Source organism: Narcine bancroftii, chromosome 2 (genome assembly GCF_036971445.1).
Source record: "Narcine bancroftii isolate sNarBan1 chromosome 2, sNarBan1.hap1, whole genome shotgun sequence".
In the NCBI taxonomy this organism is placed as follows: Eukaryota; Metazoa; Chordata; class Chondrichthyes; order Torpediniformes; family Narcinidae; genus Narcine; species Narcine bancroftii.
The window spans coordinates 158,437,826-158,452,866 of NC_091470.1; the positions used below are offsets into that span (position 1 = coordinate 158,437,826).

At 39.7% G+C, this 15,041-nt stretch overlaps 1 protein-coding gene across 1 annotated transcript in view; it reads left to right on the plus strand.

Annotated features, from left to right (window-relative positions):
• Positions 1 to 7,937: 7,937 nt before the first annotated feature.
• Positions 7,938 to 15,041, plus strand: part of fam131c (family with sequence similarity 131 member C) — a 44,313-nt gene continuing 37,209 nt past the window's right edge. Inside the window, exons 1-2 of the mRNA XM_069915312.1 lie at positions 7,938 to 8,051; positions 9,738 to 9,855. Of these exons, the coding sequence (XP_069771413.1) occupies positions 9,768 to 9,855 (88 nt within the window). The 5' untranslated portion in view covers positions 7,938 to 8,051; positions 9,738 to 9,767. The remainder of the gene's footprint in view (positions 8,052 to 9,737; positions 9,856 to 15,041) is intronic.

Genomic DNA, 15,041 nt, shown 5'->3' on the forward strand with positions numbered 1-15,041 from the left:
AATTTTTCTACTCTCTCACATGTCCAGATTGCATGAATTGTTGTTCCCATTTCTTTTTTACATCGAAAACATCTATCAGATACTGTTGGGTCCCATTTATTTAGCTTTTGCGGTGTAATGTATAGTCTGTGTAACCAATTATATTGTATCATACGTAGCCTCATATTTATTGTATTTCTCATCGTTCCAGAACATAATTTCTCCCATGTTTCCTTTTTTATCTTTATATTTAAATCTTGTTCCCATTTTTGTTTAGTTTTACCATTTGTTTCCTCATTCTCCTTTTCTTGCAGTTTAATATACATATTTGTTATAAATCTTTTGATTAACATTGTATCTGTAATCACATATTCAAGGTTACTTCCCTCTGGTAAACTCAAATTGCTTCCTAATTTATCCTTCAAGTAGGATCTCAGTTGGTAATATGCCAGCGCTGTATCTCCAGTTATATTGTACTTATCTCTCATTTGTTCAAAGGATAAGAATCTACTTCCTGAAAAACAATTTTCTATTCTTTTAATCCCTTTTTTTTCCCATTCTCTAAAGGAAAGGTTATCTATTGTAAAAGGGAGTAGCTTATTTTGCGTCAATATTAGTTTTGGTAATTGATAATTTGTTTTATTTCTTTCTACATGAATCTTCTTCCAAATATTGAGGAGATGATGTAATACTGGAGAAGTTCTATGTTGTACCAATTTTTCATCCCATTTATATAATATGTGTTCAGGTATCTTTTCCCCTATTTTATCTAATTCTAATCTCGTCCAGTCTGGTTTTTCCCTTGTTTGATAAAAATCTGATAGGTATCTTAATTGTGCGGCTCTATAATAATTTTTAAAGTTTGGCAATTGTAAGCCTCCTTGTTTATACCATTCTGTTAATTTATCTAGTGCTATCCTCGGTTTCCCCCCTCTCCATAAAAATTTCCTTATTATTTTCTTTAACTCTTTGAAGAATTTTTCTGTCAGTTGTATTGGCAATGCCTGAAATAAGTATAATATCCTTGGAAAAATGTTCATTTTAATACAGTTTATCCTTCCTATCAGTGTTAGTGGTAGATCTTTCCAATGCTCTAAATCGTCCTGTAAATTTTTCATTAGTGGATTGTAATTGAGTTTATATAATTGGCCTAGATTTTTGTTTATTTGTACACCTAGGTATCTTATTGCCTGCATTTGCAGGCACTTCTCCATATTCCTTCAATTTCTTATATAATTCTTTTATTGATAGTTCTGGTTCTGTTAAGTACACTATAACATCATCCGCAAATAGACTGATTTTATATTCCCTGTCTTTTATTTTTATTCCTTTTATATTATTATCTATTCTTATCAATTCTGCTAGTGGTTCTATAGCTAGCGCAAACAATAAAGGTGATAGTGGGCATCCCTGCCGCGTTGACCTGCTTAAGTTAAATTGCTTTGATACATGTCCATTTACTGTCACTTTCGCTAACGGTCCCTTATATAATGCTTTAATCCAATTAATATACTTCTCCGGTAAACTGAATTTTTGCAATACTTTGAACAAATAATTCCATTCTACTCTGTCGAAGGCCTTCTCTGTGTCTAAAGCAACTGCTACTGCAGGTGCTTTATTTCCTTCTACTGCATGAATTAAGTTAATAAATTTACAAATATTGTCTGTTGTGCGTCTTTTTTTGATAAATCCAGTTTGGTCTAAATTTACCATTTTCGGTACCTGTTCTGCTAATCTGTTTGCTAATAGTTTAGCTATTATCCTATAATCTGTGTTTAGCAAAGATATTGGTCTATATGACGCTGGTGAGAGTGGATCTTTCCCTTGTTTTAGTATTACTGTAATTATTGCTGTTTTACATGAATCTGGTAAGCTTTGTGTTTCATCAATCTGGTTGATTACATCCAGGAGGGGCGGCATTAATAAGTCTTTAAATGTTCTGTAGAATTCTATTGGAAATCCATCCTCTCCTGGTGTCTTATTATTTGGTAATTTTTTTATTATCTCTTGTATTTCTACTGTTCCAAATGGTTCTGTTAATTTGTTTTGTTCCTCTATTTGTAGTTTTGGTAGTTCAATTTTAGTCAAAAATTCATCTATTTTCCCTTCTTTCCCTTCGTTTTCAGTTCGGTATAATTGTGCATAGAATTCTCTAAAGTTTTCCTTAATTTCTTTTGGATTATATGTAATTTGTTTGTCTTTTTTCCTTGATGCCAATACCATTTTCTTAGCTTGTTCTGTCTTAAGCTTCCATGCTAGGATTTTGTGCGTTTTTTCACCTAGTTCATAATATTTCTGTTTTGTCTTCATTATATTCTTCTCTACCTTATATGTTTGTAATGTTTCATATTTTATTTTTTTATCCGCCAATTCTCTTCTTTTAGTTGTATCTTCCTTCATTGCTAATTTTTTTTCTATGCTTACTATTTCCCTTTCCAACTGCTCTGTTTCCTGATTATAGTCCTTCTTCATCTTGGTTACATAACTTATTATTTGCCCTCTAATGAATGCCTTCATTGCATCCCATAGTATAAACTTATCTTCCACTGATTCCGTATTTACTTCAAAATACATTTTTAATTGTTTTTCAATAAATTCTCTAAAATCCTGTCTTTTAAGTAGCATGGGGTTTAATCTCCATCTATACATTCTTGGAGGGATGTCCTCTAGCTTTACTGTCAATATTAAGGGTGAATGGTCCGATAGTATTCTCGCTTTATATTCTGTTTTTCTTACTCTATCCTGCATACTAGCTGATAACAAAAATAGGTCTATTCTTGAGTATGTTTTATGTCTAGCCGAGTAGTATGAGTATTCCTTTTCTTTTGGGTTTTGTTTCCTCCATATATCCAAAAGTTTCATTTCTTGCATTGATTTAATTATAAATTTGGTTACTTTGTTCTTTCTGTTAATTTTTTTCCCTGTTTTATCCATATTTGGATCCAAATTCAGGTTGAAATCCCCTCCTATTAGTATGTTCCCTTGCGTATTAGCTACCTTCAAAAAGATATCTTGCATAAACTTTTGATCTTCTTCGTTAGGTGAATATACATTAAGTAGATTCCAAAACTCCGAATATATCTGACATTTTATCATAACATATCTCCCTGCTGGATCTATTATTTCCTCTTCTATTTTAAATGGCACATTTTTACTAATTAATATAGCTACTCCTCTTGCTTTTGAATTATACGATGCTGCTGTTACATGTCCTACCCAATCTCTCTTTAATTTCTTGTGCTCCAATTCAGTTAAGTGTGTTTCTTGGACAAATGCTATATCAATTTTTTCCTATTTAAGTAAATTTAGTAGTTTCTTCCTTTTAATTTGGTTATGTATTCCATTAATATTTAAAATCATATAGTTCAGCGTAGCCATTTTATACTTTCTTTATCTTCTCTTTCCGTTTTTCTATCATTACCTTTCCTCCTTTTCCATTTCTGTTTTCTTATTTTCAACTCTTTATAAGACAACATTCCTACAACATCCAACATTTTCCTTATTCTCCTATTTATATCTTCTTTATCCCCAATCTCCCCTTCCCCTCCTGAGTTGTCCTTTATCCCTTGACGGACAACCACATCTCCCCTCTCCATTTGGGTTTGCGAATCCACTCGCAAGCGTCAACTGATTTTGCAGTGACCACTATTTCCCCCCACCCAGCCCCCCCCAGAAAAGATTTCACTTTTCATATGTAACAAAGGTCACTCTTTTAATTCCCTCCTTATTCTCTCTATTCCATTACCTTCCCTTATTAATTCTTGTCTATACTATCTATATTATTCTCTAAGTACAGATACATTCACGTATTCACTCTTATACCTCTTTACCCACATACATATCTATCATGATCATTTTTACTCTCATTACCCGTCTTCATCCCTCAGTCTATTTTTGTAATTGTTCTGCAAATTTTCGTGCTTCTTCTGGGTCCGAGAATATTCTGTTTTGTTGTCCTGGAATAAATATTTTCAATACCGCTGGATGCTTTAGTATAAATTTATACCCTTTCTTCCATAAAATCGCCTTTGCTGTATTGAACTCCTTTCTCTTCTTTAGGAGTTCAAAACTTATATCTGGATAAATGAAGATTTTTTGCCCTTTATACTCCAGTGGTTTGTTGCCCACTCTTACTTTTTCCATTGTCTTCTCCAGTACCTTTTCTCTTGTAGTATATCTTAGGAATTTTACTAAAATAGATCTTGGTTTTTGTTGTGGTTGTGGTTTAGAGGCCAATGCTCTATGTGCCCTTTCTATTTCCATTTCTTGCTGTAGTTCTGGACATCCTAGGGTGTTAGGGATCCAATCTTTTATAAACTCCCTCATATTCTTGCCTTCTTCATCTTCCTTAAGGCCCACTATCTTTATGTTATGTCTTCTGTTATAATTTTCCATTATATCTATTTTTTGAGCTAACAGTTCTTGTGTCTCTATCGCTTTTTTATTAGATTCCTCCAATTTCTTTTTTAAGTCTTCTACCTCCATTTCTGCTGTTACTGCCCGCTCTTCCATCTTGTCCATTTTCTTTCCCATTTCTGTTAAGGTCATATCTATTTTATTCATTTTCTCTTCTGTGTTGTTTATTCTTCTTCTTAAATCATTAAATTCCTGTGTTTGCCATTCTTTAAATGACTCCATGTATCCTTTAATAAGAGAAAGTACAACCTTTATCTTGCCTTTCTCTTCTTCTTCTATTTCACTGTACTCTTCCTCTTCCTCTTCTTCTTCCTCTGGGTTGGCCATCTGTTGTTTCTTTGTTGCCCTTTTCTTCTCTTCTTTCTTGTTTCCATTGTCTTCTGTGCTCTCCTCTTGCTGCAGGTGTTCTGCAGCTGTCGTTGCCGGCTGTGGAGATCGACTCCCCAGCTGGTCCCCCCTTCCGTCGGTGTGTTTTTTTTCATGCGCATCGCGCATGCGCGACTCCTCGCGCATGCGCGGTTGCGCACTTTTACTCGGCTCAGCGAGCCATTTTTGTAGTCCACTATCTACCGACCTGAGGGAGCGGGTTTCTCTCTCCACCGCGGGCCTCTTCGAACAGGTAAGGCCTTCTCTTTCTTCCTCCATTGTCTTCTCTTCCTCTCTTCTTACCGTTGCTTTCGATTTTTCTTTTTTTGTCGCCATCTTCTTTCCACCTTTATACTCACTTTTCTTTAACTTTTATTTCTGTGCCTTTGTGTTTTCCCTTGTTTTTCCCGACTTTTCTGGAGAGGGCTGGAGTTCACCGTCCGGCCACTACTCCATCACGTGACTCCTCCCTACCTGAAGCTTGTTGACGAGTCGTTGCTTACAGAGGCCCAGCTCAATTGACTGTAGAAAATGTCATGTCAAAATACAGATAGGCCCTGACTTAGGATGTTCCGACTTATAATATTTCTAAGGTACGATGATCAGAATCTGTTTTGATAAGTCGGGGTCGACCTGTATCCACGTGGTTGCTTTTCCTTCTCTGAAGGAAATTCTTCCATCAAATCAGCGTATGCAGATTGTTTCCCATCGCCACCACCCCGTCCCCACTAAACATCATCATTTTGGTGCTCCTCTTGTAGTAGCATCAAGGAAATCTGCTTTAATGGACCCAACAATGTTTTTTGAGAAAAGGTGACTAGGAACATGTGCAGATGGCTGTCTCTCTCTCTCTTCCTCCCCAGCGACGGCCAACTGCGCATGTGTTCCAAATCACAACGTAGGTTGGGTGGTGACACTGCTGCCCCTAGTTACCTATGTGGAGAAAATAGTGAATGAGGGAGAGAGGTGCTGCTGAGAGCGAGGTCATCTTGCACGCCACCCCACCAAAAACCAGGAGGTAGATTGGGCAGCGAGAGGGAGTGGAACGTTGAGTGCATCTCCCTTCACCGAGTTTCACGGAGCCTTCTCGGTGCGGTGCAGTTCTCGGTGGCCGTGATGCCATGGCCACGGGGATCAAACTGCAACATGCGAATAAAGGTTTTCAGCTTCCTCTCCCAACCGCCCACGCATCCAAGATCCCGACTGAGGGTCCTCTCCCCAACCGCTGTGTCCGAACTCTGTTTTTAATGAGTTTTTGTGGCTTATTCCAGGAATGTACGATAAGACTGTCACAGTATGTGTTTTTTAAATATCTGTACACTTAGACCCCGACTTAGGGTGGTTTAAACTTACGATGTGAGTCCCAGAACCGAACCCCATCGTAAGTCAGGGTCTACCTGTAAATCTGTATTCCTTCAGCATGTCCAATTGTGTCTACATTGTTATATTGCCAATGTTGAGGTGGCTAGTTCCGGTCGTAAGGTATGCAGATGTACATTTTACCTACATTTTTGTATCTTTTCCAATCTATGCCAATTTTCATTCCCAAATCCTTTTTTGACTCATTGGATTTGATTATATGTTCCAACATTTGGCAAGGAAAATGTCCCCCGCTTAAATAAAGTTCAACTTCTAAAAGCTAAAAGGAATGATGGATTGGTGTTTCCTAGTTTTAGATTTTATTATTGGGTGCTCATGATACATCATTTGCTTCATTTGTTACACTTGTATAATCTACTTGACCACCCTCCATGGGTAGAAATGGAACTGAATTTTACTAAAAGTACTTCTATGTTGGAAATTTTAAGGCCTTTTTTTTATCCTCTTCTTTCTATAAATTAACCGATAATCTAATAATTGGATATAGTTTGAGAACATGGGCACAATTTCAAAGGTTTTTTAGATTCAGAGTTTTTCTCTTGCCAGCCCTGTTATATCTAATCATCTTTTTCAACCTTATTTGCAAGATACAGTCTTTAGTGACTGGCACAGATTGGGCATTAAATGTTTTTAAAGACCTCTATTCAAAACAATTTTGCTTCCTTTTTCCTTTGGTAAAATTTAACTTACCAAACACTCCTTTTTTTTAGATATTTACAAGTTGGACATTTTTGTTCAATCTCAGATCCCTGATTTTTCACAAATTCCCAAGGCAAACATTCTCAATATACTCTTCGATTTACAACTTTCTCATGAAGGTTTATATCTCTTATTTATAATAATTTGCTTGATTTAAGAATGGCCTCGTTTGTTAAGATCAAGAACGATTTGAATCTTTCATTCTCAGATGATGTTTGGGACTCTATTCGTAATCTGATTAATTAACAAAGTATGACACTTTGTTGCAATTTAAAGTGGTCCATAGTGTACACATGTCCAAAGTTAAATTGGCTCATTTTTATTCAGATATAAATCCTCTATGTTTCAAATGTAAATTTGCTGAGGCTTCTTTGGTTCACATGTTCTAGACTTGCCCTAGTTTAGAAAAATTTTGGAAAGATATCTTTCAAACATTATCGATGATTCTCAAGTACAAATTTCAAGACGATGATGTTTTACCATAAAATTTGGTCTAAACCAAATTTTATCTTTGACTTCATTGATGGCCAGATGTGCAATTTTGATGAAATGGAAAGACAGTTCTCCACCTGCACATACACAATGGTTAAGGGATATTATGTCTTGTTTAAGTTTATAAAAAAATTAGATATGGCATTAAAGAGTCAAATAATAACTTCCAAAAGATGAGGGGCCCATTTATAGACTATTATCATACCCTAAAGAATTAGGATTGTTCTGAAGCTTTGGCTCTGTGCTGTCCATCTCCAGGTTGGTGTCACCTGACTCCTACGTGTCAGCTTTTAACCTTGCTTAATGATAGGAATTCTGAATTATAAGGTTTTTAAAAAAAGTTCTTATCTTTTGAATTGTACATTATGGTATATAACTGTACGGTTCAATTTTGAATAATGTAAACATCAAGAAAAATATTTTTAAACAAGAAAAAAAATTCTTCCCCTCTCTCTCTCTTTCTCTGTAAGTCCTTTTGTATAGTAAAGCATTTTGATGGTTTAACAAATTGGCTTTACTCCAATACCTGACAGTGTTACAGATACGCCTTATACTGTCTTACAGTCCCTCAGGAACACTGAATCACCGAATATCATATCTCAAACCACAACAATATGGAGGACTTCTAATCAGATCACCCATCAGCGAGGAACAGCCATAGAGCAAGAACTTTAACACCATAAGTAACCAGACTATAACACTGTGGGAGAGGCCTGGAGGTGAGTAATTAGACTTTGCTTGTGATACCTCTTGTCGGCTTTTTGCCAGCAGAAAATTGCTGTGTGTTTCCTTGCTGGTGTCTCATCTCCAGCAATATTTGTGTAGCAGTAAGTGAAGGACATTCAGCAACAGTTATGCATGTGTGTGGGGTGGGGGGGGGGGGGTGGGGGTGACAGGTTGAAACTGGCAGAAACCGTAGTGCACATGTTGGGTGCTCAACCTATTGTGTCCCACTGCAGTTGGGCCATTGTGTTCCCTGGCTAATCCAGAATATCTGTGGGCAACCACAGCAAATTGCTCTGTCTTCCTCTGGAGCAGCAGATACCAAAAGGGAAAAGGCCAAATATTCCCTGGAATGCTGCACATTTTTTTCCTCTCCTTGTGTAGCAATCATTTCCGGGTCATATTTTTCCCCCTATAAATTTGACCAGGTGCTCCTGGGCCACCAGATTGACATGGGACTTAGACTCTATAAAGGTTAGTTCTATTACCTCCCCTCTTGGTGCTTCTACTTCCAGCACTGCTCCTCCCCCTGTAGGTTTAAGCCCCCTACCCCACCCCACCTCATCTCCTACCCCTTGCCCCTGCAATCCCCAATCCTGTAAATTCACTCTCCTCCACTTCTCCCATCCGAAACTGCCTTCCTTGTCTCCTGGGCATCCAAACCAATTCCCTGATTCCAACCCACCCCCAGGATAACATCCTGATCTCCAGCCAGTCTTTCCACACTCAGACTTTCCTCCTTCCACCAAAACCCCATTCTGCCCACTCAGTCACCATATCACCCTTCAGGTGCACGTGAAGGAGAGCAGGGAGTGGTTATTTAGCAGTCCCCCGAGAGGTTCACTGCAACTCAGCCGACCTGAGCTTCCCCTCTCCTCGCCATCCACTCCTTTCATGGTGCCTTGTGATTTAAATGTAAACTAGCACAGGACCTTCAAACCTCCGTATGTTTTTGAAGGGTGGGTGGAAGCCAGAGCCCCTGGGGAAACCCTTGCAGGACACGGGGAGAATGTACAAATCCCTTACAGACAGCAGCGGTTTCGAACTCAGGTCGTTGACGCTGTAATATCACTGAGCTAACACAATCTTGTTTGTCTGTGTCCGAAGATGTCTTAGAGTGTACTATAGCCAAGGAAATACTTTGAGATGGGGAAATATGGGAGCCAGGTAACCAGATAAAGCTCTGATAACCAAGTTAATAGAGGAACCATTCTTCAAGATTCTGAGAATGACTCTGCCTTTCTCTGAACCATCTGATTTCCTCATCCATGGGACGGGGCAGATGGGACTTAAGAAACGCTCTCAAACAATCTCCAGCATCCTTTCAATACAGTACTGGAGCATCACCTTGGATTCTGGAGACTTCCCTGTTTAATTAATTACTTGCATTCAAGTTCCCCAGCAGGATTTGAATTCATATCCCAGGTGCAAGAGTCCAGAAGTCTCGTTGGTACTCTGGTAACTCCACCACTAAGTTGTCATACACACAACTTGTCACAATTCTAAAAGGGGACCAAGTTGGTTCCTTGGACCATTAATTATGTGTACCTGGTTCAGCTGAAGGGGCACGCCCCCTCTCAGGGCAGAGACCAGACCATTATGGGATGTAGCAGCAGAATTAGGCAATTCAGCACATTGTATCTGCTCTGCTATTGGAATCATGTATATTTTTTTTTCTTCAGGACGAACTCTTGGTCACTTAAAGCACGTGGATGTTAAGCGTGGAGAAGATAACCGTAGCAATTCAATATCAGGTCGATAGACCCCATCAGATCTCGGACGCAAAGAACTACCACTCAGGTGAGGTCTCCAAGGTCTGACGTCACCAGTGCAACTGAACCTTGTTGACATATGAGTGAATGTGAGGCAGCAAGTTGAAAGATTACAGGAAAAAATGGCTGCTTGGAGTTATTATTATTTGTCTGACAAAGATATTCAGCATGAGTGTACATGTCTTGACTAGTGAAGAGTATTTAAGTAATTCTTACCCTCCTGCCGTGAGGGATGAAATATTACAGCAGGTGACATGTCATGAATCACACAAGTTCTACGATACCAATGAGTAATCTGGTTAACAGTTGCAAGGCTCAAGGATCCCATTGGTACTGAGTGCTAAAATGTTCATGTGGTGTGGCAATGGTTAAACCTTGAGCTGTGTTGCTCCACACATGTTTTATTGACACCAATTCTTCTAAATCTGTTGGACTGAGCAATTTTGCCAAGGGGCTAATCTTATCTCACCTCATTCCACCCTGCAGCTGCTTCATGATCTATGTGGCAGGCGTGGGGTCTGAGGAAGCCTTTGAAACATTTAGCAAAGCTCAAGGAGTGAGAAGGGTTCTGGACGTAGAGGGAAATGGGGAACAGCGATTAGTTACCTCTGAGAATGTCTTGGGCTAAAGCAATGGGCCTGATGGTCTTTTCTTGTTAAATACCAGCGTACTTTCAAACTAGAAGCAGGACTAGACAAGCTGCTCCTCGTTTAGCAAGCAGATCTAATTACATCCTCAACACTGTACTTTTTTAAAATCCTGGATCATCTAAAAAAATTCTGCTTCCAGCAACCATTATGGCAAAGATTCCCAAAGACTAAAGAGAAAAGAATTCACCTAACCTCTGCCTTAATGGATGTCCATCTACTTAGAAACAGTGAATTTCTAGATTTAGTCCTAGATTTTCCAAGAGGAAACACCTTCGCCTCATCCAGGATTTTATACCTTTCCTTCAAATCCCACTTGCTCTTCACAGCTCCAGTGGATACAAGGCGAGCCTGTCCATCTTTTCCTTCGGTGTTGTTCATTCCAGGTATTTATCTAAGATGCTTCCAATGTATTAATATACTTCCTTGAATAAGGAGACCAATGCTGTACATGGTACATAATGTGTGGTCTCACCAAATCCCTCAGACATCTCAAGCATAACCTTCCTGCTTTTGTATTCATCTCCCCTCACAGTCTATGCAGTGCCCCAGATACATCAGGCTTTGTTCCCGAGAACTGTCCTTAAGCCAATTTCTCCGTACGGCATTGGCATTCATTTTGTTTTTCTCTACACATGCTTTGCTATAATTCTTTCATTTCATATTCCCCTAAGACGATTGAGAATCAAACTAATGGAATATATGAGTACCATGAAACATTTTTATTTATTATTATTACTTGTTTGAAAAATGCCTTAAAACTACACAGGAAAATTTGCGTAAAGACGCAATTTTGTAAGTCAGGTCATTTTTCAGGGGTTTTTTGTTAAAATTCTTCTGACTCACCTCCAGTCAAACCTTTTATGAATGAGTTCTTGTCTTGAGGAAGGAGTGGACCAACCCAGTGCTATGCACACAGCACCCCAACGCACGCGGCATGACCATGCACGCAGCACCACAATGCATGCAGCACCACCATGCACAAAGTACCATGACGCATACTGCACCACAACACACACTGCACCACAACACACAGTACCACAATACACACAGCACCCCAATACATACTGCACCACAACACACACTGCACCACAACACACAGTACCACAATACACACAGTACCACAGCACACACTTCACCACAATACACACTGCACCTCAGCGCACACTGCATCACAACACACAGTACCACAATACACACAGCACCACAATACATACTGCACCACAACACACACTGCACCTCAGCGCACACTGCACCACAACACACAGTACCACAATACACACAGCACCACGATGCACGCAGCACCACCCCAGACGAATGCACACAGCACCACAACGTGTAGTGCACTATCCTGATGCAACCCAGAGTAACACAGTCTCATTGAATGAAGGACAAAAAAGCCCCAGCACACAATTGTCAAAATGGACTTTGACAGTCAAGTAAGGTTTGCCACCAGCAAAACCTAAACTTGCCGTCACTCCTGTCAAACTGACTGTTGATCACATTCAGAAGCCTTCAGGCATATTCAGAAAATTAGTTAAACTAATAAAAAATGGAGGCATTTTAAAAACATTTAAGTAGAGATCATTGATTTACAAATGCCCTAATCCAAGTTTTTCACAACCATTGGACTCTGGAGGGGGGGGGGGGGGTGGGGGGTGGGGGTGGGGAACGCGACTGGGATCATTGCTCCTGGACCCGATACAACCTTTTGTTGGATCAGCAGGCAGATTCCTCGGTGTAAATGCACAAGCTCTTTGAGGAGTCCCTGGGAAGAGTGGCGTTGGCAAAAGCCCAGGGAACACCTGCAAGGGTGAGCAAGGTTTCTGTGTTCACACACATACACGCTCGGGAGTTGGAAGCTTCCAGCTGCTTCGGGAAATGCCTGAATTTCTCAGGAAAATCCGTTCCAGTGTTACCCACCTGCACAATGTATGATCAAAACAGCCCAGTATTTCACCAGCACAACAGACTAATATATTAACCAGTCCAACATGACTTAGAGTAACCAAGCAGAACACAAGGTAACAAAATAGATTAAATTGGGTTCATTATGTGCATGTTATTATCGCAATTTTCCAAGTAGGTAGTTATCCTGAATGTAATGACCTTATCCATCAGTATAATTCATTGTTGGAAAAAAAGAGATATGCACATCAAGTGTGGTCGGGGCCGGTTTTAAGCCTATTTGATCAATTTGATCAAATTGGGCCCCACGCCTCAAGGGGGCCCCATGCATGTGTTTGAGCCCAGGGCTTGAGCAGAGAACACTGTGACGGACTTTGTTTAAACTGGTAAGAAAATAATACTATAGGCCTTATAGACTGAGGGATTTGTCAGTGAACTTGTGAAGTTATGGCACTTAATTGATCGTATTATCTCAGTGAAATATTTTTAGGAAATATGTCTTTGATTAAAAACTACTGGCTATAAGCCTCCTTTGTCTCCCTAGCCAAAAATGTCATGTTTCGTATCCATTTGACCCAGTAAGATAGATGTATTCCGGAGCTGATGAATCATCTCCTATTATTATCAAGATCAAAACAGACTATAGGCTAATCAATAAGAGAACTTGTACTTTAATATGAGATTGAGATAGCATTATGCTAGCCTAGGGCCTAGCCTATAGCCTAGGCTTAAGCAGTTAGCCTGAATGTAAATAGCCTAGGCCTAAGCATAGGATTTCTGACAAGGTTAGCAATCGTAGATGGAATTGGTGAGGATATTCGGGCCTTGTAAAGATGAATAACCCCAAAGTTAGGTTAGTTTAAGTTGATCTTTACTAGGCTAGGTCGCTGTGGCGGTTGGGGGGGGGGCGTTATAGCTTACAACTTTACGAGCTGGTTTATAAGGTTATTCAGCTATAGGGGCATGTACATCTCAGGGTTATTCATTTTTACAAGATCCGAATATTCTTAGCAAGGCTGCCCCTGTCATTGTTTCATAATTTTGCAGTGGTTTGATTTAGTATCAAAATAGTACTAGGCTACTGTTCCTTCCTTTGGCTTGGCTTTGCGGACGAAGATTTATGGAGGGGGTAAAAAGTCCACGTCAGCTGCAGGCTCGTTTGTGGCTGACAAGTCCGATGCAGGACAGGCAGACACGGTTGCAGCGGTTGCAGGGGAAAATTGGTTGGTTGGGGTTGGGTGTTGGGTTTTTCCTCCTTTGCCTTTTGTCAGTGAGGTGGGCTCTGTGGTCTTCTTCAAAGGAGGTTGCCGCCCGCCAAACTGTGAGGCGCAAAGATGCACGGTTTGAGGCGTTATCAGCCCACTGGTGGTGGTCAATGTGGCAGGCGCCAAGAGATTTCTTTAGGCAGTCCTTGTACCTTTTCTTTGGTGCACCTCTGTCACGGTGGCCAGTGGAGAGCTCGCCATATAACACGATCTTGGGAAGGCGATGGTCCTCCATTCTGGAGACGTGACCCATCCAGCGCAGCTGGATCTTCAGCAGCGTGGACTCGATGCTGTCGACCTCTGCCATCTCGAGTACTAACTATGCTATTGCACTGCCAGGGCTTAATATAACCTACTTCATGTTTTTGGTGATTTGAAACAGGTGCAGTTTAGCTTGACCATGCGGAAATTGTTTTCTTCGGGGGCGAATTTAATCCGTTACACGCATCAGGTTTTCCGCCGATTCTCTAGCCAAATATCTAGTGACAAACTAGTGCTAGACATTTGACTAGAAAATCAGCTAAAAAAATGGCAAAATTAAAGTGCAACCCCGTTCTGGATTGTAACCTTAACTAACATAACCTAACCTAACCTAACCTAACCATTACTAAAAAAAGGCAATTCTTACCTTATTCGAAGTTGTCGTCATTCAACAAATCCAGAATTTGTCGCTTATTTTGCTGTTTGGTGGCGTTCACAAGTTGAGAGTTGGGTGCGTTGCTCTAAGGTCAGCAGTTGATGATGGAACAATGAGCAAAATGACGTGGGATTGACGTTAGTTTCTTACGTTGTCCCAACCACGATGACAAGATTGTTCCACTGTTGGAACAACCTAGACATGTTATCAGGGACGTCGAGTCCAATTTTATATCAAATTGCTAATGTCAAGTTTTTTGTGTAATTGTGTAAAATTGTAAAATATACATCTTTTACCTTTTTTTTTACCTTAAAAATATAGCCCAGAGAATTAGCAGCTTAAAATTTATGTCATTTTACATGGCAAGCACAAGCAGAGATAGAGACAAAGGGCATAAGTATTTAAGTGGCAACCAGAAACGAGCACTGGCTAAGGCTAAAGTAGCTGAAAATGAAAAACATAGAGGTGCTAGCACAAATTTCCTTGTCACTCCATCTTTGAAGCGCCCATGTATTGAGGATGAAGAAAATAAAAACAATTCAGAAAATGACAATACAGCCTCGAGTTCAATTACAGTTGTTGATGAATACAATGATGAAATAGATAACAAGTTAGAAAAGGATGACACAGCTGTGAATCAAATTGAAGACAATCTCAATACACCAGAAGACAGTGCCAAAGTGGAAAGTCCACTTATAGCTGAAAAAGACCAAGCCCAAACATCACGCAATGATGGATCATCCATGAGTACAGTGTA